A 26,035-nucleotide genomic window follows, 5' to 3' on the forward strand; every position below is an offset into this window, starting at 1 on the left:
AGTGTTTAGGGACAACTTACAGAAGCCACACATGGAAAAGGAATAAATTAGTAATGTGTATTTATTTGCGTTTGGTTACAATACACAGACAAGGAGGACACTGAAATTATTACTGAGATTTTTGCAGCTGCAGATCACATGAGTGACAGTGCACAGAGCAGCAGTCAGAGGAAAGGAGAGGTTGTTTGCATAAATACAGACACTGGAGTACAGGGATTTCACAGTTTTCACAGCAGTATGTTACAACTTTACACTTTAAATTACTACACCAGCTTGATTAACATTGGTTATACATCAGCAGTGGTCCCAGGATTCAGGTACAGCCAGACCAAGGATAAGAACATGGTAAACAAATTGAAAAACAATGAACGACAAAAAAATCCAAAGTCATGGCTTATGGGAATGATAGGCACGTTCCCCTCATGGGAAAGGTACAGCTTGTTACCAGAGTTAGGTTCAGTAAGGCATACCTATGAGCCAAACTCTGCCCCACAAACCCTAAATCACTTCTGGAAACAAAATGAAATGAGAATAGAAAAAATAAAAGTGTGAGAGACAGTATTAAATACAGCAGGTAACAGAGGGAATAGCACAAGTTTTGGTTTTATTAGAGTAAGTTTCTATCCTTATAAAACAGTCGCTTTGCACAGTTTGACCAGGCAGCTCGACGTCTCTGTCCCAGCAATCATCTTTATACATCACAGTCCCACTGTGGCTGTCCCCTGGCCAGGCTTCTGTCCTGGTGCATTCCAAGGCAACACCAGCTTCTCACATGGTCATGTGCTCTGGTAGGATGTAGGATATGTCATCCCAGGGGTGACGGTACAGACCCTGCTTCAATCTCTTCTGGTCCAGGTAGTGTCCTGAAAGAGGAGTGGTTAATGTTACAAAATTCCCATCCCTCCTCTTAGTCTTGAGTTGGATTTCTAGAGTGCATTGAATCCCCCTTATGTTTCAGGTTTGTCTGGTGCTCCTGGGGCAGGGCAGCCCCAGGAGGAGGGAAGGGGCAGGGAGGACGTGGCAAACTCACCAATGAATCCCATACTCCTGCCCAGTACAAAGATGCCATTGAGAGCTCCTATATCAATATATTCATCTGCTTCTTCCCTGCAAAACAAAGGAAAATAAATGGCTACTGGTAATCATCTATTTAAGGAATCAATCTCGGATGGGCTGCCACCTGCTCTAGTGCCAGAACCAACACAAATTCCCCTGACACTTTTCTGCCTCCAAAAGCCAGGCCAGGCTATGTTTCCTTCCCAGTGTCATAGAATTCTGCCCCTCAGGAGCTGGCAGTGCAGCTTCATAGGACCAGGATCCAAGAACAGCCCCCTCTCACTCACCGTGTGAAAGAGCCACAATTCCTGAGCACGTCAACAAAGGCCACTCCAATAAAGCCATCTACGTTCAGGATAAGGTTTGGTTTCTGCAGGAAATAAAACATACCTCAATAAAGATGTCAACAGTGCAAATGGTGTTCATCTGGCACCTTACACTGGTGATTTGAGGACAGCCCATAGCTGGGGACACACCAACCCAATGATGGAGAGGCTGCTCAGCAGCCTGAGCAAGAGCTACACTTAATGGGAATGCTAGAAAACCAGCCCCAAACAAGGGGTCCATTGGGTCAACAACCCCCAGAGGTTCCCTGTCACACGCCAGTGCATGTGCCAACAGCCTCAGATTTACACCCAGCAGTGCCAGAGCAGACAGTGGCCACAGAGATGATGTTTTGGCTCGTTCAGCATTTCCCTGGTAGTCAAATGCCTTCAGCCTTTCCAAACTGCAGCTGTACTTGCCCCTCAACTCTACCCCAGACACAATCTCCATCAAGAATTTATGAAGCACTGCACTGAAAATACAGCTAAGCTCCAGTCACTTTTCCTCCCATGAGAACCAGTGCCCAGGGCAGTTCAATGCCAGCGCCTTTCACCTTGGAAGTTGTGATTTTTTCTACTTCAAGTGCGTAGTCCAGCAGCGGAGTGGCTGGGAAGTGCTGCTTCACGTAGTCCTTGAGAATCTGAACTCTCATGTCGGGGTTGTTTATCTGCAAGTTCAGAGCACATTACAGTCAATGATGTTGCCTCTTACTGATACTCTTTGTAGATCTGGGGAGAATTTGGTCAACAGCTGCCTCTGAAACTTGCTGATTTTCCTTTCTTTTGTTTTTGCTCTCCCCCACCCATCCCTAAAAATCCCTCCAGTTTGTCCTAATACAGTTTTCTTACTGATTTCACTCGGTGTCCAATGCCCATGATCAGCTTCCCTTCTTTCTTCATCTTATTCACAAATTCCATGGGAATAATCCCACTGTCAAAAGCTTTGCTGAACATTTTGGCTGCAGCATCAAGTGCTCCCCCAAACCGGTCACCCTGGGTGCAGGACACAAAGGCAATTACATCAAAGGACTCCACAATTAAGATACAAACCCAAGATTATCTCCCCATCCACCCCTCCTGGTCTCTGGCATTCATGACATTAGAGTTGGGCAGGCACCCGAGAGAAAGAATCTGCTTATCTCTCACACGAGTGCCAATTTGGAGCCAGTGCATCTCTGCTAGAGACAGCGTGAGGGAAAATGCAACACAATCCAGTGTCTGTTTTAGTAACTCTTGTCAGAGCTCAGGCAACCAAATAGAGTCAACACTGACAGCAATTTGGCTGCTACAAAAATATTTCTAGACTCAAAAGAGACAAACTAGTCTGGCTTACTGGAAAAATGAACCAGATTTGAAACAGGGAGCATGAAACTATTAGAGTTGAAATTCAAAGTGTGAGTAGACACAACCACTAGTCTGTGACTCTGCAACCAATCCAAAAATTAATAGTAATAATACCTAGAAGATTAATGAGTAACAAAGCTAAACCTCCTGAATATCAGGTACTCACAATAGTAAGAAGGCCTGAAGTAAGGCTTGAAACCAGATCTTTGCCAGCCCTGGCACAGACAATGGTGTTGTGGGCTCCGGACACGGCCGGCCCATGGTCTGCTGTCACCATCAGGCACATCTCAATGAACTGGCAGGCGTACCTGGGTAACCTGGGCACAGACACATCAGTCAGGGACACAACACATATACAAATGCCTGTAAAATCCCAGAGTTGAGAGACTCAAGTCACACTTGTGTGTGACTACACAAGTAGTCACAGAGTGAAAATCATGCCTAGAATACAGTAATTTCCTCAATGCATCACATGATTCATGGAAAACCTCATCCTGACATTAAAACATATTGTATACAACCCAGAATGCTGACATGGTGTCATGGAGGGACTACAGAAATGGCATTCCAGTGAATCTACCTTCCCAAAGGAATCATGGAGTTACTTTTTTGGCTTAAAAGTCTATTAATAAACAAGAAAAACTTCAAGCATCTGAAAGCTTTCACAAGAGCCACCTCACCTCCTCTGAAACCAGAGCAGGCCTAGAACGCCTCCAATTCCCATCTCCTCTTTGAAGACCTCAGTGATGGGCATCCCAGCATAGATCAGCTCCTGTCCTCGCTCATCACAGATGCTGGTCATGAAGGAAGCTGGCTTGCGAATCAGTCCCAGCTCCTGGAATTGCAGTGCAAAGACAGGATGTTAAACAAACCACACCAGCAGAGAGGGGCAGCACAGGGCAGAGTGAGCAAACAGCAAAGCTTCAGGCTTGTCCCCCTCAGAGCAGCTTCCACAGCCCACAACTAGCACAGTCAGCAGCTCACAAGTAACACTACAAAGCACAAGGTGGCATCCAGAATGACAGCCAGTGCTCCATCTGATTCCAAGAAACCCAAAAGCAGGTAAACCAGCACAACTCACCCTTGCCCAGGAGTAATCCATTGGCACAGTTGGGGGAGGCACTTCTTCAGCTGGTTCAATCACTCTTTTGGCCACAAGATCCTGGTACACAGACCTAGGGAGAGAATCTATTTAGTAACTTTGGTACTTCTAAGAGATCCAGGTGAGGTGGTCTAACCTAGACCTTAAAACCCCACAATGAGTAGAAGTTGCTTTCCTTAAGCAGAAATATACTCCCTATCAGGCCAGAATTAGTGCCCTGACAGCTTTTGTCCACTGCTGAAGGTGCCCTGTGAATGTGACTTACTGAATGACCTCTCCCAGCTCATCGAAACTCCGGGGAACAAACACTCCAGCTTCCTTTAAGGCTTGGTTCTTTGCTACAGCTGTTTCAGAAGCCTGGTTGGCACAAGCTCCTGCATGGCCAAACTGCACCTACAAACAGGAAAAGAGAGAGCACTAAGGAATAGAGACTGTTACCTGCAGAGAGTGCAACAGAACAGAGCCCTGACTGGGAACACCAGTGGCTGCACATCAGTCTCCTCTGAGCTCCCAAAACTCCTGTTTGCAGTCAGAGACAGCAAGACAATCACAGGGATCTTCTGATCTAGAATCCCTCCAGGCTCATTCATTCATATTCATGTTCTGCTTCCCTAAACTGCCCCACTTCAGATCTTTGCCATCCCTACCCCAGGAAAAGGCAGCTTTCCCTGGCATCTTTGGGGTCCCTTCACAATTAAGCAGAATCCCCTGGAAACTTCCCATGACAGAACTATAGAAGTGCAAGATATCTTTATCATTTATATTTATGAACTTTTGCACATTTAAGTCACTACTGCCAGTTCTGGAAGGTTTAGGTACAATGAGTGCAGTTTTTCTTCCTGTTGTGGATATATCCTTATTTTATGCATTTGCCCCCATTTTTGCCCATACCTCTGAGGAGAACATGGTGGCACAGGTACCAATGCACCAGCACACCACTGGCTTGGTGATCCGGCCTTCTTTAATGCCCCTGCAGATCTTGTACTCTTCTGTGCCTCCGATCTGCAGGGAGAGAGAGATGGTTCCAAGCTGCACTTTTGATAAAACCAGTTCCAAAACACACACAGAAGCATTGCTGGGAGCTTTTTCCCTTTTTCACAGAAAAATGGCTGACATCTCAGAACCTTCTAATTTTTCTTTTTTTTCTTTTTTTTTTTAATAGGGAAAACTATGCTTGCCCATGGAATACATTCAATTTCTTATTATGAAAGCAGCAAGAAATAAAATTTGGAATATTCAAGAACAGTAGAAGTATCTGCTATTTAGCATCCTTGCAACCAGGTCAGATGCTCCCAAAGCAAAAACCATGGGTATTTCTCAGATAGTGAAGTGGTCTCACTCACCTCCCCCAGTACTACAATCATCTTCACTCCTGGAGTATCCTGATAACGCAAGACATGATCCATAAAAGTTGAACCAGGATATCTGTGTGCAATACAAGGGAAACAGTAGAAATTTATTTCATATCCTTTTCTAAAAGAAAAATTAACACCCAACATGCTGTTCCTTCTCCAAATTACCAACAATTCTTCTGTTGACCAACTCAAAAACCAGTGCCTACCAAAGGTGCCAACTCGTACCTGTCTCCTCCGATGGCCACCCCCTCATAGACCCCGTCAGTGGTTCGGGAGATGATGTTGTTGAGCTCATTGGACATCCCCCCAGAGCGGGACACGTAGGCCACGCTGCCAGGACGGTACAGCTTCGATGCCAAGATGTTATCCAACATGCCTCCTGTGTTGCCTATTTTAAAGCAACCTGGCTTGATCCCACCAACCTGTAAGATAAGAAAAGGTGTAAAGCCCTTTAAAATAATGAAACTGTAGAGCACTTGTGTAAGGCAGCCTTACCAACATTTGTATAGAGAAAGGATGGCAAAGACTTTATGATGAGAGACTTCCTGTGACTAAAGACCAAGTGGATTGTAGAATACACCCCATCCAGCTGAGAAAGCTGATTTGAAGGTTAAGAAAGACAGGAGAAGGTGGCAATCAGTACTTACAGTTGCAGGCCCAATGATGGTGACTCCCTTTTTATCAGCTGTCTTGATCAGTTTGCGTGTCAGGGCCTCTGGAATGCCCTCGGCAATAATGGCAATGGTGCGGATCTGCAGCAAGAGAAAGAAAACCATTGGTACCTCACAGAGCAGCCCCTTACCAGGCCCCTGGGAGGTCATAACTGGGAAGTCACTCTGTGCACTCTCATCCAGGAAGGCCAAATGTTGAATCTGCAGGCTGCCATGATCTCCACAACAAGCTCAATGCTCTGGTCATGGAATTTTCTATCCCTTGCATGTCGCAGTAAGGATGGACAAAGACACCTGTTTCTTCATCCACAATAGCCAATCTTTATTCTTCACAGCTCATGTTTATATGGTTACCAGAAGGCATTGTGTTTAATTCTAACTGGTTGGCAACTGACTGTAACTCAGTTCATTAGTGAGTATTTGCTAGTGTACACATAAGTCACAAACTTTCCTCTCTAACGATGTTTACATATTTGCCTCCTGGAAAGAAAATGTTTCACATGGGTAGAATCTTTCTTGACATAGGGGCAGATTCCTTTCTCATGGGTGCAGGCTGACAGACTCATTCTCACAGATACTTCTCAGGCCAGCTATTAGCTATACTTAGCCAAAGTAATAGGCCTAAGCCATGATTTTACAAGGCCTTTCTTTCGTAAGGTTTTATCTAAATGCCGCACTTGCACATCAGAGCAGCACTGTAGTATAGTCAGCCTGAATTAGTTACTGCTAACCAAGAGGCACCAGTTTCCTCTTAAACAAATTCAAAGTCCAGCATTAGGATTTGCCAGGGGCCCCCAGCATCTTCCTTACATTCTGCAAGGGGTCAGAACTGGGGGATATCTGCTAAGTCAGAAGACCAAGACAATTTCCCAATGCCATCATGGTTTAAGAAACACCAGTACCCTGCTGACAGGGCCTTCCTTCTTCACTTGGGCTTCTTCTGGATCCTGCACTCACCTGGGGATAATTCATGGTTTCGATAGTGCTGTCATAGGCAGAGCGCAGGGACGCAAAGTTGATGAGAACATCCACCTCTGGGTGCTTCCTCATGGCATCTGACATGTTCTTGTAGACTGGGATCAGGATTTCTTTGTGGCCCCAGTAGAACTTCTGTCTGTGGTCACCACTGTAGAAGAGAAGATGGAAAAGCCCTGACCTTAAGGCTGCTGGAAAGGCAAAGGGGCACAGCGCATGCAGACAGAGGAGTTTACAAACCCCATTCTCAGCCCCTGAGACTGACTGAGACACGAGCACGTGAGCGTGTCTGGGGAGGGACCATATGACAGCAGAAGGTTCTTCAGAGAATAGGACAGAGCAGCGTATGGAAGGAGACGGGCTAATGGGGACAGAGGCATCCAGCAAGATGAATAAGCTCTCCCACAGTGAAGTTACCAGAGCCTTAACTCTACTCCAAGCTGGAAGACAGAATGAGGCACAGAAAGAGTAATGAATGAGAGGTGTGCAAAGCTGTGTCACTGGGCTGGTGCTAACACTGGACTGGGGGAACAGGAAACTAGCGGTGAACAGCCAGGACAGCAACAGGAGGGCCAGACAGCTGCCCAATCCTGCTCCAGCAGGACTCTGCCCATCCCACAGGCACTGGAGGGGAAGCACCTGGGAAGGTTTCACTGTTGGTATTTCATACACAGTAGATGCTCTGAGTGGAACTGCAGTGAAGTCTGGGCATCATTCAAGTGTGTGGACACTGGCTATGCTCCCATGCCAGTGCATTCGTGACAGAGCATTCCAGGTTTTGCTAGCCTGGCTCCCTCCAAAAGGTCAAGCAGAATCAGATAATTACAGTTAGCCTTAAACTTCAATCCCTATTGCTTTTTCATCCTTAATCAAGTGCAGCACTGCCAGAGGCTGCCACTCACCTACAGACATGGGTGTGCCTGCACTCAGTACCCCTAGATTTGCACTTGCTGAGAAGTTATTACAGAGCTGCAATTACCATCAGAGCTGCAGAATAACAGTACAAGGTCTTAAATGTCAAGAGGAGAAATTCTCTGCAGGACAGAGGTTGATTAGACATCAGCTCTCCAGGATGCCTGTAAATACCACGGGAATGAAGCAAGGCTCCTGCCTGGCTCTGGGCTCCCACTTCACTGTACTGGAAGCAGCAGCTGCTGTTTCCCTTCTCCCTACTTGCCCTGTCCCACAGGGATATCCCCACACTGAGGAGGTACAATAAAAAAGCTCAAGCACACCCAATAGCATCTCTCATCCCTGTAGGGATGAGTAAAACAGGGTAAACACCACAAGGGAACTCTGTCCTACTGAGGGATCCACAGGCTTCCTTCCTGCCTGCTAAGAAACCACTGCTGCTATTGGAAAGAATACGAACAAGATCTTACTTTCTTTAAATTTTGTTTGGCTACATACCTGCTTTGGTTTGTCAGCAGAGCTGCTATAATTCTGGATAATATTTGGAGGGGTAATTCCTGCTGCTGCAGGCACAAATCAAGGTGTCTCAGACAAGCACACAGCCAAGAGCAGGTGAGTGGAAGAAGCCTTACACAGCCTGCCTGCCTTTGCTGAGCCAGGGGGCTGGAAAGAAAGCCCAGGCAGTCACACCTGCCTTACTCACTGAGTGAAGAATAGAATTTGGACTTCTTTTAAATGCACATGAAGTGGAACTTCAGTTCTATGGTGAACATTAAGCTGTTTCAACAGCGCAGCCAGAAATCAATGGTTGAAGAAAGCAGCCTACAAAGCCAACCCAGGGGTGGAAGGGAGCAGAGGAGAAGGTGTTCCAGCAGGGATGGAGACCAGGGCAGAGCTCCACTAAAGAACCACAGAGGCTGAGAGAGGAGGAAGGTCACAGAAGAGTTAGAGGGAAATGGAAAAGCAGGCACAGGCTACTTACGTGAACGGATAAACCATGGCAGCAACTGAGGGTTCATCCCGGGAGCAAATATAATCAAAGTCCAGCATTCCTTGGACAGCCCGGGTCTGCATCCCCCACACGATTGCCTTGGTGTGCCGGCTGAACAGTGCTGTGGCTTTACCTGCTCAGAGAGAGGGGAAAAAAACCAAGCCATCTTCAAACTGTACACCTGAGCAAGACACAAACTGCAGCTTTGCCAAATGCCTGCCTGAGGCTCCTGGATGAGTGTATTCCCCCCCTCCAAACTGAAGCCAGGAGACGAAGTGCAGTTTGCAGGATGGAGTAGCCACACTGTCCAAATTAAGGAAAAAACTGTAGATGAAGCAGCAAAACCCCTTCCCTGGATTCTGAACACAACAGCCAGGTTTTGGGGTTCACTAACTGGGCAAGTGAATCACAGGAGGGAGATTGTATAGAAGTGAAAACTGCCTCTGCCTCTCCTCTCAGGAGCCTTTCGTATTTCTCCCAGTTTTCTTATGCAAAGTTGAAGAGAGCTTTGAATTTAATATATTTATTTGCATACAGCCCACAGTCTGGGCAAACCATGGGAGGCTGCTCAAGGCACCACAGTAGAATGATAGGAAATTTTTTTTGAAAAAGGCAGGAAACGGTGGGAGGACAAAGAAAATAAAGGAGCTAAACACACTCATGTTTTGTTTTTTTTTAACAATCAGAATCCAACACAAACTTGATGGCTCCAAGCATTTATATATGGCCCAAAACTTGGCTTCAGGGGACAGAGTCACAGGAAAAGCAACAGTTCAGCCAGTGAGGATGGACTCTTGGCTTAAAGTCTATTTACACCACTTGTCACAGCACAACATTGAGTCTCTCCTTCTGACTCCAGGCAGAATTAATTTTAAAACTTGTGAAAACTCAGAGCTGATCCACATGCTGATGCCAACTTGGGCTACTGCTGAGTTCTTTCTGGATTTGGATCAAAGGTAAACAGCATTAGGAATTAAACAGGATTAGGGATTAAACTGTTCTTCTGGCTTCAACAAAAAAATTAGTCCTTTCTCTCCAGCCCTACACACTCACAGTTCAGATTCACTGCAACATGACTTGCCATTAAGGAACTGAATATTCTGTTTATCTTGCAGGTGCCTGCAAGGGGGGGGTGGAAGCACGAGTGTTCCCAGGAACACCAAAATGCAGACCCAGAGAGGCAATTATGTTTGTCTGAGAGCATGTAAGCAACAATCCAAGAATTCCTCTTCTACTGTCCTTCCTCATGATAAGGGAGGTAACTTGAAACTCTACTTTGCTCCCAGTTCAGCACTTTATTCTCACACAGCACAAAGCCCAGTAGTCTTAAAGTCCCTATAAAATTACTGAGCACAAGCTTTAATGGTTTGCTGGACTGTTAAGGCAACATTTAGTTAATTTGTGACTTTTCTGTACTTTCCAAACCTGATAACCAGGGCTCCTGCACTACTTTCCCTTTGAAACAAGATACCAGTTACTGGTCACAATTAGTGACCCCTCCTTTTGAAAAGCAAAGGGAACAGAGCTTTTCACAATGTGCCTCGGGCTGCTCTTCTATGATGATTGTGCAGGGGACAGGAAGAAAAAATGAAGTTTGTTTGAGACCTGGCCCTCTCTCCCCCAGAAATAGGAAGTATTTGTGCAGAGGCATATGTGATCTGCACTTGAAAAGCCAGATAAGAAGTTTACATGGTGACAGCTAAATATGCTGGGCAGGAGGAAAGGACCAGACAACACAGCAAACTTTTGGAGAGAAAAAACAGCAACAAAACCAAGAACTAAAAATGTCAGCTGCCAGCAAGGCCAGGCACATTCAGCTGGTCACACAGGTCCTACCTGAACCAGATCTCGAGGCTGGGATTGAATCTGTTAAAGAGAGAATCACTCATGCAATGCTATGACAGAGCTGGCTGCTGCCAGCCTGCTGGCCAGGCACCCAGGCAGGTGCTGCAGCAGTCCTTCTCTCCACAGCACTCGGGGCATTTGGCTTTGCTCTTGTTAAAAAAAAAGCAGACTGGAGCCCTCTGACTGTACTTCCTCACGTTGTGCTGTTCCTGAACATCCCAGATCAGGCCAACTCTGACTAGTCATGCGTATGAGCTCATGGCACAAGTGAGCTGCTAAACCACTTAACTACACTCAAGACTAAGATAGGCAGGTACCACAAAACTGCTTCCCTTTATATCCAGAAACAAAAGCATTTCTCTCATGCCCATCCTGCCTTTGGGAACAGCAGAGCATTGCCAGCAGCACTCCCAGGGCTGGACTTACCAAGAGGTGCTGTTGGTTTTGCCTTCTTAGCTGGAGCAATGCCATCTGGTTTGGACTCAGAGAAGGAGGCAGTTCTGCTTGGTGCTGGAGTCTGAAAGATTCAGAAGCCAAGTCAGTGAGGGACAGTGCTTCAGGTATGGCCTGGAGCACAGAGGAGGAGGTGGCCTCACTTTGGCTACACTGGTCTGCTACAAAGAAAACGAGTTTTCAGACCATTTCAGTCAAGTGACAGAAAACTGAATGACCCAGTAGGTTCAACAGTCACATCATCAGCTTTGATAGGCCACATTTTCTGCACAAGTGAGATGGGCATTGGGGTGGCCTCTCCTGATAAACTGCACCGGGAAAGTCATGTTTGTTTTCCTAAAGCTTCCTACAAATACACTAGTGGCCCAAAATGTGTTTCCAGCCTGTTTGGACAGGGGCAGCTGCCTTCATGAGGCTCCTCACCCATGACCCCTTCACAGTGGGGAAGAACTCACCGAGGGGCTGCCGCTGGCGTTGAGGAGGAAGTTGGCGGTGTGGGCTGCGGCGGGCGGCTGGTTGGGGATGGGCCGGTGGCCCAGTGCCATGCCCACGATAGCAGTCATGTGGGTCTCCGTGCCAAACACATGGATGGGGATCCCTGTGGTCTTCCCTGTGGAAGTGCACAAGAGCAGTCAGCCTCCTCAGGGAAAAGCTCTACCAGAGTGAAGCATTTAACCTTGAGAAAGCTCAGCAGAAAGCAAGATACAAGAAAAAAACTTCAGGATGAGCTCGGTCCTTACCGACTTCTCCCATGACACGTAACCCTTCCTGGTAATTTGGGCCTCCTCTTCGTACAAAGATCCTCACCTCATGCTCCTTCAGAGGGCCTTGGTAATCCTTAATTGCTCTCACAATGCCCTAAAAGAAACACACAGGACAGGTGACCCAGGTGGACATTTACCCTGTCCCATCATCTCAGGAACTCCTGGAAGAGATGGACTATGAGCCTCAGTCAAACACGGAATTGGGAAGAAGGGCTGGGGACTGACAACTGTGTGTTTGCTGATGTTTGAGACTGGTCACTTACTTTGAAGGTGGCTGCTACATTGGTGAAGTTTGCAATGCTACCTCCAATAATCAGGATCTTCCCTGGGGGAAGAAACACAGGCAAGTAAAACCATTTCAGGAGCAGAGCACTCTAAGATCAAGAAGCTGTTAAGGACAAAGTGAAGCAAGGTTGCAGAGTAACCAGCTGTATTTAGTAGAAAAAAAAACCCTAAAGCAGTTGAGTTTAGTAGAGGCTACGAGATAAGAGCTTTGTACCAAGCAAGGAAGTTTGATAAAGATCTCTCAGGCCCCATGGAAAACCACAAGTCCTCTCTTTGAAGCAAGAGCTGACAGAAATACAGCCCTGACTCCTTCAGAAGGCAGCAGTACACTGAAAGCCCTGTCAGGGAAGGCCAAGCATAGCAACAGCCCAGATTTGTCCAGCTTTTTCTGCCAGACACAGCTTCACAGCTTGGAATTGTGCTCACAGCATCTCCCTTACCTTCCGGGTGCTTCTCTCGGGTCATGAGGGAGAGGATGGTTTTAGCATAGTCATAGGTCTGCTGCTCACTTGGGGCTCCTGAGTACTCCCCATAGTTTGCCAGTTCATTCACACCCCCTAGGTCACAAATGGTGTCACTAACAATAAAAAAAAGCAGTTACTTAAGAGATTAGTTATTGTTTGAGTCACTATAAAGTTCCTAAAGTGCTCCAAATCCCTGGAGAAGTGGGACTCTTAAGAGAGGGACAGTGTTGTCTGCTGAAAACTAAAGCTGCTCTTCTCTTGGTGCCAGTCACAATTAATCTGTCATGCTCCCCAGATACAAACTTAGCAATCACTACAAAAATCATATTACCTCAACAGCCTCCAGCCAGCTTGTTTCTTTTCAAGTCAGAAAGGAACTGCACCTCTACAGGAAACTATCTAACCCTAACCCTTCCAAAATTAAACTGCCTAGGTGTTCCATATGTTCCATAGCCTGGTGAAAAATCTGTACAGTATCTTCACTCTCAATCCCGAACAGTCACAGTAAAGGAAAAACAGCTTTAGGAAAGTCTACTTCCCAGAGACTGCAGCAATTATGTTCTCCCAGCACCTGAAATCCTTGCCCTCTGGAAACCTCACTTCCATTACCTGTACACCACTGAAGCACCACCACCAGCCACCATGGTCCAGATCCTGCCTTTGGGGTTCAGGATCGTAAGCTTCAGGCTAGCCCCACTCTTGGCATCCAGATCAGCAATGTAGGCTTCCTGCAGAGAGAGCAGCACAACCTCAGCTTCCTCCTGCATCTGCCTTTTCCATCCCAAGGGCTCACAGTGCTGGGTGCATTTGGACACACAGAGCAAACACACCCCATCAGCTACAGCTAAGGGACAGCAGAGCTGCAAACACAGCGTTTGTCATGGACAGAGGACCAGCTCCATCACACAACAGCCACAAATTCTGAACAGAACTGTTAAGTCTGTTCTGGCCTTGGCTGAGACTGAGACCTGAGGAAATCTAAAAATCATCTCACCCATGGTGACCACTCTGGCTGTGCTGGAGCCAGGAACATAATCATTGAGAGCTGTAATTTGGCTCAACGTGGTGCTCCTGCAGCCCAGTGTGCCAGGCTGCTGAGCAGCACTTCATCAGAGTTCATTAACATTCTCAGCAAAGACTCTGCCATAACAACCTTCCCAGGGACTGGGAGAGGGATGATTCAGAGACAAAACCTGAATTAATCCTTTTAAGAGCAAATTGAGTTGAAGTGTTGGCATCCAGCAAGCTACATGGAAAGGAACAGCTAAATGGATTTCCTGGCCACAGTACAAAAACCTTCCAACTGAAGCATAATTATAATCATTAAAATGAAAAAGTCAGGACAGAAATCTTTTTGGAGAGAGAAGCACAGACCCCTGAAATAAGTAACAGAATAATTAAGGAGAGAGCTCTACTTCCAACAGCCTCTGAAGCTGCTGGGACCTATGTCTGGAGCAGTGCTTATGCATCAGCAGTACAGATGTACAGACCCAGGAATTTGGAGAGGGAACAGGCACTGCTAGCTTTGTAACAAAGTGATGTCTGCAGCCCTCATCTTGTCATCACTTTTTGCAAAAACTGGTGTATTAACATCTTCTTACTTAAAAGTTTCAGAAATGATGATTATTTTCTCTGGATTCACACTTGGATGCAGCATTTGCACACAGCAGCTGCTCTGCTCTTAGAACTGTCACTGAAACACTGAGGGAACATCAGCTCCCAGAGGAAAACAGTGATGCTGAGGGGAGCAACATGGGCAGGAACCACAAAAGGAGGTTCTGCACAGGCACAGAGCTCTGTCACACAGCTGAGGAAAGTTAAATATTGGCCTCCACTAAAAAAAAGTCAATTCTGAATTAAAGAACTGACCAAACAGAGCTGGGAAGCACCTGCAGCTCAGAGTGTGATTCTGAGCAGTCCTAGGACTACAGCTACCTGCGCACAGGTTATCATGGACAGCACTGCCAAGGTGCTCTAGACACAGCAACAAAACCACTGGAAACAGCAATGCCATGGGCATACAAGGAATGATGAATTCAGGACACAATAAAGGAATTCCAGCTGTCACTTGCCTCAGGGTAAGCTTCCCTGCCAAAAGGAGGGGGGAACTCCACATCCCCCCATTTCACTTTGCAGATGTAGTCTGCCGTCGCGTCAATCTTCGCAGCCAAATCAAGGATGTAAACACCATCCTGAGTCACCACTGCAGTGAAAAACATCACAATTAGCTCTGGGTTGTACAGAGACACATTACAGATTTACTCCAACATCTGGTACCACACAGACATCGTTGCAATAGTTGGGTGACTGCTGTTTCCCATGACATCGGGCAGTATCTACCAGCCTCAAGCAAGTTCCCTGAGGAATTAACCAGTAACTGTGGCCATGGTCCAGGCTCTGTCTCAGGGGCTGTTTTGTTTTAACAGTGCAATCTTTACATTCTTCAGTTCTGCCTTAACATTCCCTTCAAGGGAATTTTTCATTTCCTCATTTTTAATTCACTGAATGAACAGCTCAAAGACATCTCTGCCACTTCCATACTTCTGCACATGGCACCTGGTGCTGTTGTGAATTACAGAACCAAAGGAAGGATCAAGAACACATTTCAGTATTTCAGAACAGAAAGTTCTGCTTCCAAAAATATCTATTACCTAATGGATTGATCTCGAGGTATGTAAAATACAGATCTTCATAAAAGTTGAACAGGCCGCAGATGAAGCTGGCCAAGACTCTGTAAAAAAAAAGGAAAAAAAGTAATACAAGTTAAAGAAAGCAGCCAAATCTAAGTACAGCCTGCTCTGTTCATTGGTGTTAGTGGCAATCTGCAAATCTACTTGGCATCAATTTCTTTCATTCTCATTCATCTTCTCTGGATGGAGCCTGGGTGATGGATGACTCAAGGAAGGAAGACCTTGATGACTCATCTTAATTACCCTCCACCAAACTCTGTTGAGGACACAGTTGCTCACAACTGTCAGAGCTGTGCAGTCTGATTTATCTCCCCACAAGACAGAAGCACATCGTTGCCTCCCTGTTGATACCCATCTTTGTCAGATCTGAGCTTTGTTAGCTGTGATGGAGAGGAGGCTGCAGTGAACTGGTGGAGTGATAGGCTCCTTCACCCTTCAGTACTGCACAATGTCAGCAAGGACTATGCTGTGTTTGGAAAAATCATGACTCATATTAGGCTAACTAGGTATGGGCATCTAATTGAGGGAGATGCAGAAGCCTTGAGATCTACAGATAAGCTTGCAGAAGGAAGAACAGGAGAATAACTTTAGAGATCAGGCCAGAGCACGAGAGAGGGAAGTTCTGAATTAGCAGTCAGAGCCACATCTCATCACCATTTCACTAAATGAAAGAAACTTCTATGCTGGCATAAAGGATCAGAATTCAGTACATGTCTCCAGTCTCAGGTTGAGACCTAAGCTGGCTGACAAGTGCTGCTGCCAAGTAAAGGCTCAGCAGTATGAAATCTTATTTTTGGGTTTTACAGACAGCTGAGATAAGGTCAGAAAGCTTGGATTCAGGATGCATGGCATATTCTGGAGAGCCACAAGAAGGGCAGCATTTCCTTCAGGGTGAAGAAAACAGAGGGATGTGGCATTGAGATAAAAAAGAGCAGATGCTGCATGGCTGGTCCTCTCCAGAATTCTCTACTTACTCCTTCTTGTTAGCTGGTGCATGTTGCAGGAGATGCTTCTTCACATCCGACTCACTGAGCTTCTCATCCACTGCCACGAGCAGCTTCTGAGCTTTGGCATCCACATCTCCCACATCCACACCCCCTTCGTGGTGGAAGAGGACATAGTCTCCCTCACGGGCAGCGTATATGCACACATAGAACTCCTCCTCCTGTGCCACAGAACAGGGACAAGCATTTATCAGCAACACCCAGGGAAGACCCCAGAGAGGCTTTTGTACCAGAGCTGGGATTGGGGCAGCTTCCCAAGAAGGAGCAGTGCCCAGGGGTGACAGCAACATTGTCAGCTCCCAAACTTCTGCTTTCTCCACTGTACCAATCCAGTTAAACATGCAAGTCCAAAGAGATTTAAAAGCTTTAATGGTGTACTAACCTGTTTGTGAGGGACAAAGGGTTCAATCAGAAAGTTCTTTAGGATTCCTTTTGCATTAGCAATCTGGGGACAGAAAACAAAACACCCATAACCACTTGTCCAGCACATTTGTGACAGCATAAGGAAAGCTTTGAGAATTAATCAGCACTGCTCTAAGATTGTTCCCTCTCCACCATGCCTCCTGGGGAACCACTCCTCCCTTTCCAGCACAGCATTCAGCACTGAACTGCATGCCCAGGATATCTGGTTACAGGCATCGGTCACCTTTCCCATTCCTAACAGGACAGAGGGGTATCAGAATTACACCAGGACAGCTGCTCTCCTCTCCTGTCCCAAAGACAGCACTGTCACTGGGCCCTGCTCAGCACAGTGAGACACAAGGGCGTGAGCTGCTCTTGGAGTAGTGGAAAATTCAGAAGTGAAGAATTCCTGAGATGGTGGCAGGAGCAGAGGCATCAGAGTAGTGTTCACCCTGAAATGGTATCAGGGAGCTCAGAAGAGCAAGAGAATCCTTTAGCATCTTCTCATGAGTCCAGGAACTGTTCTGTGTAGGCATTTTCCTGTTATCCAAACCCACGTTTCCAGGCTCAAGAGACACCAGGGGATACTCCTGACTTCTGAGGACACCAGTGGGCCCAAGTCTGTGGCCCAGTTCTTGCTTTAGATATGGTTGCTGTGTTGTGCTAAAGGAGTAATTTCCACACCCAGCATTCTCCCAATGGGGAGCACTCACGATGCTGCTCCTGCTGTTCCCCAATTCTTGCCGCACTGGCTTGGAGCCAGAGGCAAATCAATCCCAGGAGGACCAAAGGCATAAATTCCTTGAGGCAGCACAACTCCATCAGCTCCCAACACGCAGCAGCAGGGATGGCAGGCACTTCATTATCATTAGCACTGCACTGTCATTCCCAGGAAAATAAATATTACTAGGCAGCACTGAATTAAAATAAGAACCTGAAGTAACACTCACTCATCAGCCAAAACACATGGGCTGGATGCAGTAGAGGCCCAGTGATTTTACAGTTTTATACTGTCCTGGGAACAAAAGCAAAGCACTCACCGTGGTTTCCTGGCCCAGGCGCTGCTTGAGCCAAGCCTTCACCTGATCCAGAGTGAGGTTAATCCCAACCAGTCCAAGCTTCCCACGTCTCTTAATGAGCTGATCTGGCTTCACCACTAAACGCTACAAAGGTTGGGCAAGAGATTTAAAGGAAGAAGCATTAGAAAGTGACTTCTGTTGAGTGGTTCTCTGCAGATAGTGAAATAAAAACTTAAATCAGCCCTGCACAGCACACGTCCTTGCAAAATTCCTTTAATCTTGGCAAATCCAGCTCCTGGTACAACACACCTGCAAATTTGGGTTTTTTACACTGTACTTTGAGAAAAGCCACCTTGTTTCTACTCAGCTGTGAGCAGACATCAGAGGTGACGGTGTTCTGGCTGGTTTTGATGAAAAAACCCAGTAAAAGCCATGACAGACACAGACAGTTGCTCACAAAAAAACCCCCAAACTCCTGCTGTCACTACACTTTGCTTGTGAGACTGGCTAGGGCCAGGGTCATGCGCATTTCAGCCAGCTGACTGTGGCTCCTTATAAGATACCCAAGGATAGCTGCTCCTGGGTTACACACATCTCTAGCTTGCAAATATCTTTTTTAAAAAATCCAAACTATAGCTGGGTGCCATTCTCCTGTACCACTGATATGTCCTGGAATTTCAGCAACTTAAGAGTCAGAACACGCTGTGCTGCAGTACAGGACACTGAGCATGGTCTTGCTGCTGGACCCTGAAGCCCTTTCCAGCCTTACAGAACCTGTCTTAGGATGCTCTTGGGCCTTTTTCTCCCTTCTGGCTTCCTGCAAGACTTTTAGAAGTACTGCTGATCTCTTCCTGCAGTTCATTCAGTCACTTGAGCATGGAACATCTAATTAGTGCAGGGCTTCTATCAATCAGTCAGTCAAGGACTATGAGACATTCATGTTCTCCAGCCAATGACTTAATATAATTATCCACTGGAAAGGAGCCAGCTTGGACAGCTAATAAAAAGAGCTCTGGATATGTTTTCTCTGCAGAAACTGAAGGTATGAGATACAGAGATAAATGATTTTGCACTGAAAAATTTTAAAAAAGAAGATTTCCCTGACATTTTGCTGACATTTTTGATCTCAGAGAGCAAGGCTTTGAGAACAAGGACCAACATCTCTGTCTGAATCAGCCTCCTCTACCTTCTGTGCAATTATGAGCAACTGGTTCAGAGCTATCTCTGCTCCTGTATTTCACAGTCTTAAAGGAATAATTAGCCCCCTGTGAGGTGATACTGAGCCTTGAAGCAAGGCTTGTTTCTTCATCAGGGTTAGGAGTGACTGTGGCAGAGCAACAACAGCAACCAGTCCTTTAGGAAGGATCTGGAGCAGGGCTCAGGTGTTCCAGGAAGGCAGATCCTGTCCTTACCTCGCTCAGGAGCCATGGGTGGTCCTGGGTGAGCCGTGCCCAGTCCGTGTCTGGGGTGACCCGGGCATACTTGAAGCGGTTCTGGATGGCAGAGGATGTGCTGATGTACTTGTACAAGAACTCCTTCCCCGTCTGCTCTGAGATGGCTTTGGCTGACATGGCTACCTAGTCTGGATGAGAAAAAAAACCAAAAATCCATTAGGAACAGAGCCCTGTTCTGGCCAAGAACTTCACATCACTCAGCTCAACACAAATCCAAAGCAAACCAAAGTCTCCCCAGTACACATAAGATCATAAAACTCCCCTGATAAGCAGGAACTACTCAGGCTGCTTAAAACTTCTACACCATTCCCCTGCCATGCACACCATTTTCATCCTGCCTTGTCTGCAGGGAAAGGCAGAATCCCTGCAGCTTGTCCCAGCCCCCACCAAGCCTTTCCCAAACCCACAGCTTGGAGCATTCCCTGACGTCCAGGGCAGTGCCCAGCTCTCTCCAGTGTAGCAGCACCCCAGGATTGCTCCTCGTGTAACCCACCTACCCCTTTGTCTGGTGCATTTCCAGGGAGGGATCCCCTCCCTCCCACTCACTTCTCCAAGGCATCCCACATTCCCAGTCAAGCCTTACTGTAGGCACATCAGCAATCCCCAACCCTTTTCTAAAGGGAAAGGAAAACACTGCCAGGATTACCAAAACTAGAATAGGTTTACATCATTGTTTTTTCTGTTTTAAGAACCAGGTTTCTTGGAAAGAGTTTTACATCTGTCAGAATAAGATGCTCAAGACAACAAAAAAGATTAAGGTTAGACAGCTTGTTTTAGGGTTTTTTTTTTAAGAAAAAATCCTAATTCAGTCCATTTCCTATGGATAGTTTTCTTTTCGAGTATATTCCAAACTGATGTAAGGAAATGATTTCTGACCCCAAGAGTGTAACTATTCTTTTTGATAGGCAGCAAAAAAGTCATAGGTGTCAAAGACACATTTATTTTTAGCTGCCATAAACACTTATTTAAAAGAATACTTCATCCCAGTGACCCTGTCTGCATGTGGCACAGATCAGAACCGAGTGCTGTGATCAGCCAGTGGGTTTGCTACGTCTGAAGGGTCAGACTGCTGACAGGGATGCTCAAGCAGCAGCTCCTCCTGCATTTTGACTGACTGGGGTCATGCCACTGTTCCCCAAGCACAGCCAGCGTGGCAGGAAGCAAAATCACCCCTTGGGATGGATTCTGGGAAAGTTGCAAAGTAGAGATGCACCAAGACAAAAAAGAGGAGTTCAGATTCCATCTCAGCACCTGGACAGCCAAGTACCAGAATGGCTCAGTAAGACTACCTGCCCTCACAAAACACATACCCCACTTGAGACCCACAGAGGGAAACAGTTAACAAATTCCAGTTATTTCTTGTGCTGTCTTCTGGGTAATAACCATTAGTAATCATCTGGGCTATTCATCCTATAAGCAAACACAGAATAGGCAGCAATTAACTAGCCATAATTATAAATAAAGAACTTCTCTCCCTAGAGCAGAAAGAGGTTGGTCCATCCCAACAACAGTAGGAGGCAGGTTGCATTCCCTGAGCTTCCAAAACCAAACAGGTCAGACTGAGCATGTGCTATGACTGTAATCTGATAACTGCGCTTAAGGACCAGCAGTCAACTTTGCCACTGTCATCTTTTCAAATGCAATTCCAGGGTTAAAAACCACAAAGGCAAAGCTACAGCAAAGGCAAAAGACAAAGAACAGCAGGCTCACTTTCAAAGAGTTCTGGTGTAAAACCTGAACAGACTGCAGCTCAACTTCCAATTTAATCCCATTTCAAAACAGGATCGGGCAATGTTTCTGCAGCACCCCATCTTTCATCAGACCTAACCCCCATTCCTATCACCAGAAACACTTGTCCCTAACTGCCTACTGAAACAGCCCCTGTTAGTTTATTAGCCCAGTGCCAAAACCAAGGTGGCCTGACAAGAGGGGAGCTCTTGTGAGCAGCCAGAGGACACCAAACCCCAAACCAACACCCCAGCCTGATTCTGCAGGCACACCCAGCCGTGCTCCCACAAGCACCACAACGCTGCCCGGCCTCACAGCTGCACACACACAACTCATCTGTACTCTACAGCCCAAAACTTTCCATTGCAATTTGTACTTTAAGCAGAGCTGTTTCTGAGAACAAACCCTGCTCCCACAATACCTGCAGCCACCATTTGTTCTGCCTGGGAGGGAGCTGCAATATTCCTGCTTCAATCCGCTTCGAAATCCATCAACTCCACAATCTGCTCAAGGCCTGTCCCAGAGAAACACTGTCACATCTCACTGCAGCAGAAGCAGATGGGTGGAAGAAAATGGCAGACATATTTATTTCAGAAACCTAAGTATTTGTCATTTCTCCAGGGTGTCACAGAGCCTCTGAACAGCACTGCAGAACTTCAGTCCACAATTACAAATGAAACCACTCAGGATGATGCTGGTTATGCCAATGAATACCATGCAGTTCCAAGAAACTGGACCCAGGGTGTCCCTCAGGTCTCATTAAGAATAGTCCTGTAAAAAAACCTCAGTGGGAACAAGCAACATACATGGAATTCCTTAAATCTGAGGGACACAAAGCAGAGCTGTTCCTCTCTCAGAACCATTTCTGGCCTTTTTTATGCTGCTCCATTCTGCTGCTCCCCTGGTTTCCCTCACAACTTCATCACTTCATTTTGACAGTAACACTGCTGGGGTAAAGAAAGGAAACTACAGAACTCTTACAATAGCAGTAGATGAAAAATAACATCCTTGTGTCATGGCAACAGAACAGCAGGAATAAGGCTGTTCTGACCTTATCTGCCCAAGTTTCATGTTTCCTAAACATTAGCAAGTCTTTAATTGTGCCCCTCACTCAGTTTTTCCACTGTTCTAACCCTGCCTTTCTCGTGGGACAGAACACAAAGCAATTGCTTCAGTCTGCTGAACTGTTAAGCTAAGAGATCAGCAGGAAAAGAATCCATAGGGCATCAGCAATTCCTGGCCATGTGTGCTCATGCAGGTCCCTTGACAACCAGGGAGACACAATCAGAGCAAGTCCATTAACTCTCTGTGTCTGTTCTGCTACCACCAAGCAGGGCCACAGACTCAGGTCACTACAGAGGAACTGAATCTCCCCAGTTTCCCAGGAATGAGACAGGTTCAAACTCTCATCTGTCAGAATAATCTTATTTTTAGTCATGTTTAGCACCTGCAGTGCTTACCAGCACTGGGGAGAGCAGTGGCTCCACCTCTGAAGATAAACTCAGGAAACATTTCCCTTTCTCCGACCAAAACACAAGCTGTGGGATAACAATTTTCTCTTCTACTGCTCAGTTCAGCATGCATTAGCCAAGAATGATCAGCAATTTTCTCATCACTGCCCCAGACCTTGAACACACCACACACAACAGCAGATTCATGCCAGCAGCACAAGTGCCACAGAGTTCCATGAATGATTTGTCTTCATTTAGTGGGGCTTCAACACAAACAGCTTCCCTGCAACATCTCATAGACCTTTCTCTCATCATCCATACCCACCAATTAAAAAAGAGCTGGATTCCTGCCTTTGCTGGCAAGTCCAGAGCAAGTAAGAGACATGGATTAGATCATATTTTCAGGAGCTCAGCAGCAGTTATTCCCTCAGAACATCACCTATCAAATATATGCAAAGAAATTGATGCTTGTGGAAAGTTTCCAGAATGTAATGACAGAGAAAATCAGTGGGATGGTGGCAAGGCAGAAAAGAGTCCTCGAGCTGGATGTTGTGTTTGCTGTGACACAGCTGATACATCTACCCCAATATATAAGCAACCAGCTGAAGGGTGCATGCAACAAATCCAAAGGAAACACAGATGGAGAAACAGGGAGGCATTCTCAGGTAAAGTCTCCCTGACTCCTAGGAGATCAGTGATGTAGCACTGCTCAGCGTGACACAGTCTGCTCTGCAAGGACAGAAAAAGTACTACAGACATTGATTTAGTTTGTTTTTCTTCTAACCAGAAGAAGATATGTAACTCAGCTTCACCAGTCTGTGTTCACACAGAATATGGTGCTCACACATGGAATTCTCTGAGATCCAGATTAGTACCATCCTCCAAGCACACCTGAACAACACTTCAGAGCAGGAGGAAAGGACTCCCTCTCTAGTGAAGACTTGACACCCACTCTCCCAAGAATTGTGTCAACAAACCCACACCATAAAGCAGCCTCTCCATTCCAGGTCATTTATTAACACAGTTCAAGCTAAGCCAGTATTTTCAGCCCATGGTAGCATGAAAAGTTACATCAGCTCCCACCTGGCAGACCCGTGTGTTTCATCAGAGGACGGTGAGGGCTCAGTGCCGCAGCCAACATGAGGTCACGGTCCCGCAGCCGTGGTTGGGAAATGCTGTGTGAGGTGATGCAAACAGGTGCTGCATGCCCAGCTCTGGGGGAGGCTCCCTGCACACACAGAATCTCCGAGAAACACACAGCAGCCAGGGAGGAGCACAGACCAGTTACATGACAGCAGCAGACGGGCTCCCCACACCTGGTGGCCACCCAGTGCCACAAGGGGGAAATTTGGGAATCCTGTCATTAAAGATCATCTTCTTCTGCAGCCTAGGGGCTCCTTAACAAGCTTATGCCTTAAATCACTTGCATAATGCACAGCAGTAAAGGGCTCCTTGGCCACCACGGCTGGGCAGGACTTCCAACTGTGGCTGTCCTTGTTTGGGAACCACTTCAGGCAGTGCTGGAACTGTGGGAAGAGCCCTGATATCTGGAGAGAGCTGCAAAGTCTCACATGCAGGAAACCCAGCAGGGTTTGGGTAACAGCACTGGGCAAAAGAGCTGATACTCTGAGCTCTAAACCAAATTAGGGAGCAGAAAGAGTATAGACACCTACAAACAGGATAGCCAGGGTGCACCTCAGTTTTCAGCCTGCAGACAACAAACTGATCAGCAGAGAGAAGGGAGAGTCTGTATAGCAGGACGAGAATTTCGAAAGCAGTAAGACAAACAGGAGGTGTTTGCAAGCAGCAAACAGGAGAGGTGGAGCACAGCCAACTGTCCCGGGAAGGGAGCGACACACGGGCTGTGCACGCTGCTGCTCGGACGGGAACAGCGTGATCTTGACGCGGGGCTGCTCCTCCAGGATGGCCGCGAAAGGATTTTCCTTACGGCCGGGGAAGCAAGCGCTTCGGCCAAGGTCCCCTTGCACCAGCGGAGAAAAATGCGTAAAGCCGGAGCCCTTTCCCGACTCCTTGGTAATCTCTGCGCTGTGCCCACCGCACACGGCCCGTGCCCCAGAGCCGCCCCGGCCGCCGGGACCCGAGCGGGCATCGGCAGCGCTGCGAGGGGACCCCAGCGGAGAGGCGGCGGCGCCGCCCGCAAGGTCAGGGGCGGGAAGCGAGGGGCTCCACTCCGGACCGCACCGGGACGGCCGCTCCCGCCGGCACAGGCGCGACTAGAGCGAGCCCGCGGCGCCCCCGCGGCCCGCTCCCGGGGCTCGCCCGCCCTACCGCGAGCTATCAGGGCCGGGGCCGGCCAGAACCAGTACGCCTCCCAGCCCAGGCGCGTGGGCGAGGGGGAGCAGCGCCGGGAGAGGGGCCGTGCAAAGCCCCGCCACGTGCCGGGCACAGCTCGGTGCTACAGCCGCCCCAGCACTCACCTGGGCCTCGCTCCGTTCCGCCGCCGCTCCGGCCCCGCCGCCGCTCCGGCCCCGCTCACGCCGCCGCCGCCTTTTGTTCGCGGAGCGCGGCCTCCCCGGCCCATCGGGCTACGGCGGGCGCCGCCCCCCATTGCCCGCCGCCGCTGCCACGTGCGCGTTGCCTGAGCGCCTGCCGCGCACCCATTGGCCGCCGCCGATGGGGTGTGGCCGCGTGGCCTTGTGGGAGCCGTAGTTCCGGCACTCTCGCCCCGCCCCCGGCGGCGCCCGCGGCCGTGACCCCCCACGCCGGACCCGCCGCCGCTGACGTCACCGGCCACGATGACGTCAACAGGCCCACCGCCCAGCCGTACCGGCGGCGGGAACGGGGTTCCTTCCACAGCGCCGGGACGTGCCGAGAAACCTCCCACGGGCGTGTTGTGACTGCGGGGGCGGGCGGTGCCCGGCGGTACCCACGGCGGAGCGGCGGGATTGCCGGAGCCGGGTCACCGGTGCCACTGCGGGCGGTCCCCCTGGAGCGCGATCGCCGAGGACGCGGCCAGCGGGAGCGGGGCGGCGGGGCGAGACCGCTGTGGCGCTCCCGGACCCTCCCGAAGCACCGGGAGCGTCCTGCCGCCCCGCTGCTCCGTTTCCTCCTCACAAGCAGCCGCCACGGTTCTGCTTCCTGGGAATTCCCACCGCACATTCACTTTTTCCCTACTATTTCCAGCCCGTGACTAACGCGCTCATCAGCGGCACCGGGCGCGGTGAACAGGCGGCCTTGCCCCATGGCCGGGGCTGTGGTGTCCCCATGACGGTGTCACCGGGCCGGGCACAGCCCTCACGAGCACAGCCTTGCTGCCCAACCCGCTGGGGACGGCGTGTTATACCTACCGGTGCCAGCGGGGGAAAATCTCCCTGCAAAACAGTTACCGAGCGCTTAATCTGCCTGAAATTCCCTGCCCGGCTCCCTGGGGACGGGGTGTGTCAGCCCCGCCGCCCACTCCGGAGCTCGGCAGTGCGTGTGTCCCCACCCTGGCGTGACCCCTACCCTGCCTCCCGCCCCAGCCAGGCCCAGGGCAGCCCCGAGCGTGCTCCGGAGCTGATCTGCCTCGTGGTGACATTAAAAGTCACCGGTTCCGAGCGGGACACATGCCCTCCCCCCGCCCTTACTCTGAGTCACTTGGCAGGAACAAAGTGTTTCAAGCACAAATGTTGGCGCAGGGTCTGACCCAGCGCCAAGATAAAGTCAGGACTGGAGCGCTGGCGGGAGTGAGCCAGCCGCATTTGCCGTTCGGCTTTATTTGGCCAGGATTAGCCCCCTCAGCGGTGA

At 48.4% G+C, this 26,035-nt stretch overlaps 1 protein-coding gene across 4 annotated transcripts; it reads right to left on the reverse strand.

The window, feature by feature from the left end:
- Window positions 1–43: 43 nt before the first annotated feature.
- ACLY (ATP citrate lyase) lies at window positions 44–24,846 on the reverse strand. Of its 4 annotated transcripts, none has more exons than XM_005531452.3 (28): window positions 24,727–24,846; window positions 19,068–19,237; window positions 17,677–17,799; window positions 16,617–16,679; window positions 16,205–16,395; window positions 15,192–15,271; window positions 14,613–14,743; window positions 13,150–13,268; window positions 12,517–12,653; window positions 12,055–12,116; window positions 11,768–11,885; window positions 11,483–11,637; window positions 11,001–11,091; window positions 8,721–8,862; window positions 6,809–6,977; window positions 5,828–5,932; window positions 5,406–5,602; window positions 5,169–5,250; window positions 4,717–4,827; window positions 4,091–4,218; window positions 3,805–3,898; window positions 3,404–3,558; window positions 2,890–3,040; window positions 2,229–2,372; window positions 1,934–2,047; window positions 1,344–1,426; window positions 1,031–1,107; window positions 44–863 (listed from the first exon to the last, which is right to left on the reverse strand). In XM_005531452.3, exons 2-28 carry the CDS (start codon window positions 19,224–19,226, stop codon window positions 769–771), a joined length of 3,276 nt encoding a protein of 1,091 aa, XP_005531509.1. In that variant the 5' UTR covers window positions 19,227–19,237; window positions 24,727–24,846; the 3' UTR covers window positions 44–768. The 4 variants fall into 4 exon arrangements, with proteins under 4 accessions (XP_005531509.1, XP_087924074.1, XP_014115608.1 ...); XM_088067948.1 differs by having other exon boundaries at window positions 13,150–13,264; window positions 14,609–14,743; XM_014260133.2 differs by lacking the exon at window positions 24,727–24,846 and adding an exon at window positions 21,259–21,340.
- Window positions 24,847–26,035: the final 1,189 nt, after the last annotated feature.

Source organism: Pseudopodoces humilis, chromosome 29 (assembly GCF_049639895.1).
Source record: "Pseudopodoces humilis isolate 2021_Gansu_Grassland_sample_001 chromosome 29, ASM4963989v1, whole genome shotgun sequence".
NCBI classification, from domain to species: Eukaryota; Metazoa; Chordata; class Aves; order Passeriformes; family Paridae; genus Pseudopodoces; species Pseudopodoces humilis.

Bases quoted from the DNA above. Each gene is read 5' to 3' on its own strand.
- ACLY (XM_005531452.3), bottom strand. From the start codon at position 19,226: ATGTCAGCCAAAGCCATCTCAGAGCAGACGGGGAAGGAGTTCTTGTAC. The intron at 11,886-12,054 runs GTAAGTGACCAG...TGTTTCTTTTAG, and splicing joins ATGTAGCAGCCACCTTCAAA to GGCATTGTGAGAGCAATTAA. The intron at 11,638-11,767 runs GTAAGGACCGAG...GCACTTCCACAG, and splicing joins ACGTGTCATGGGAGAAGTCG to GGAAGACCACAGGGATCCCC.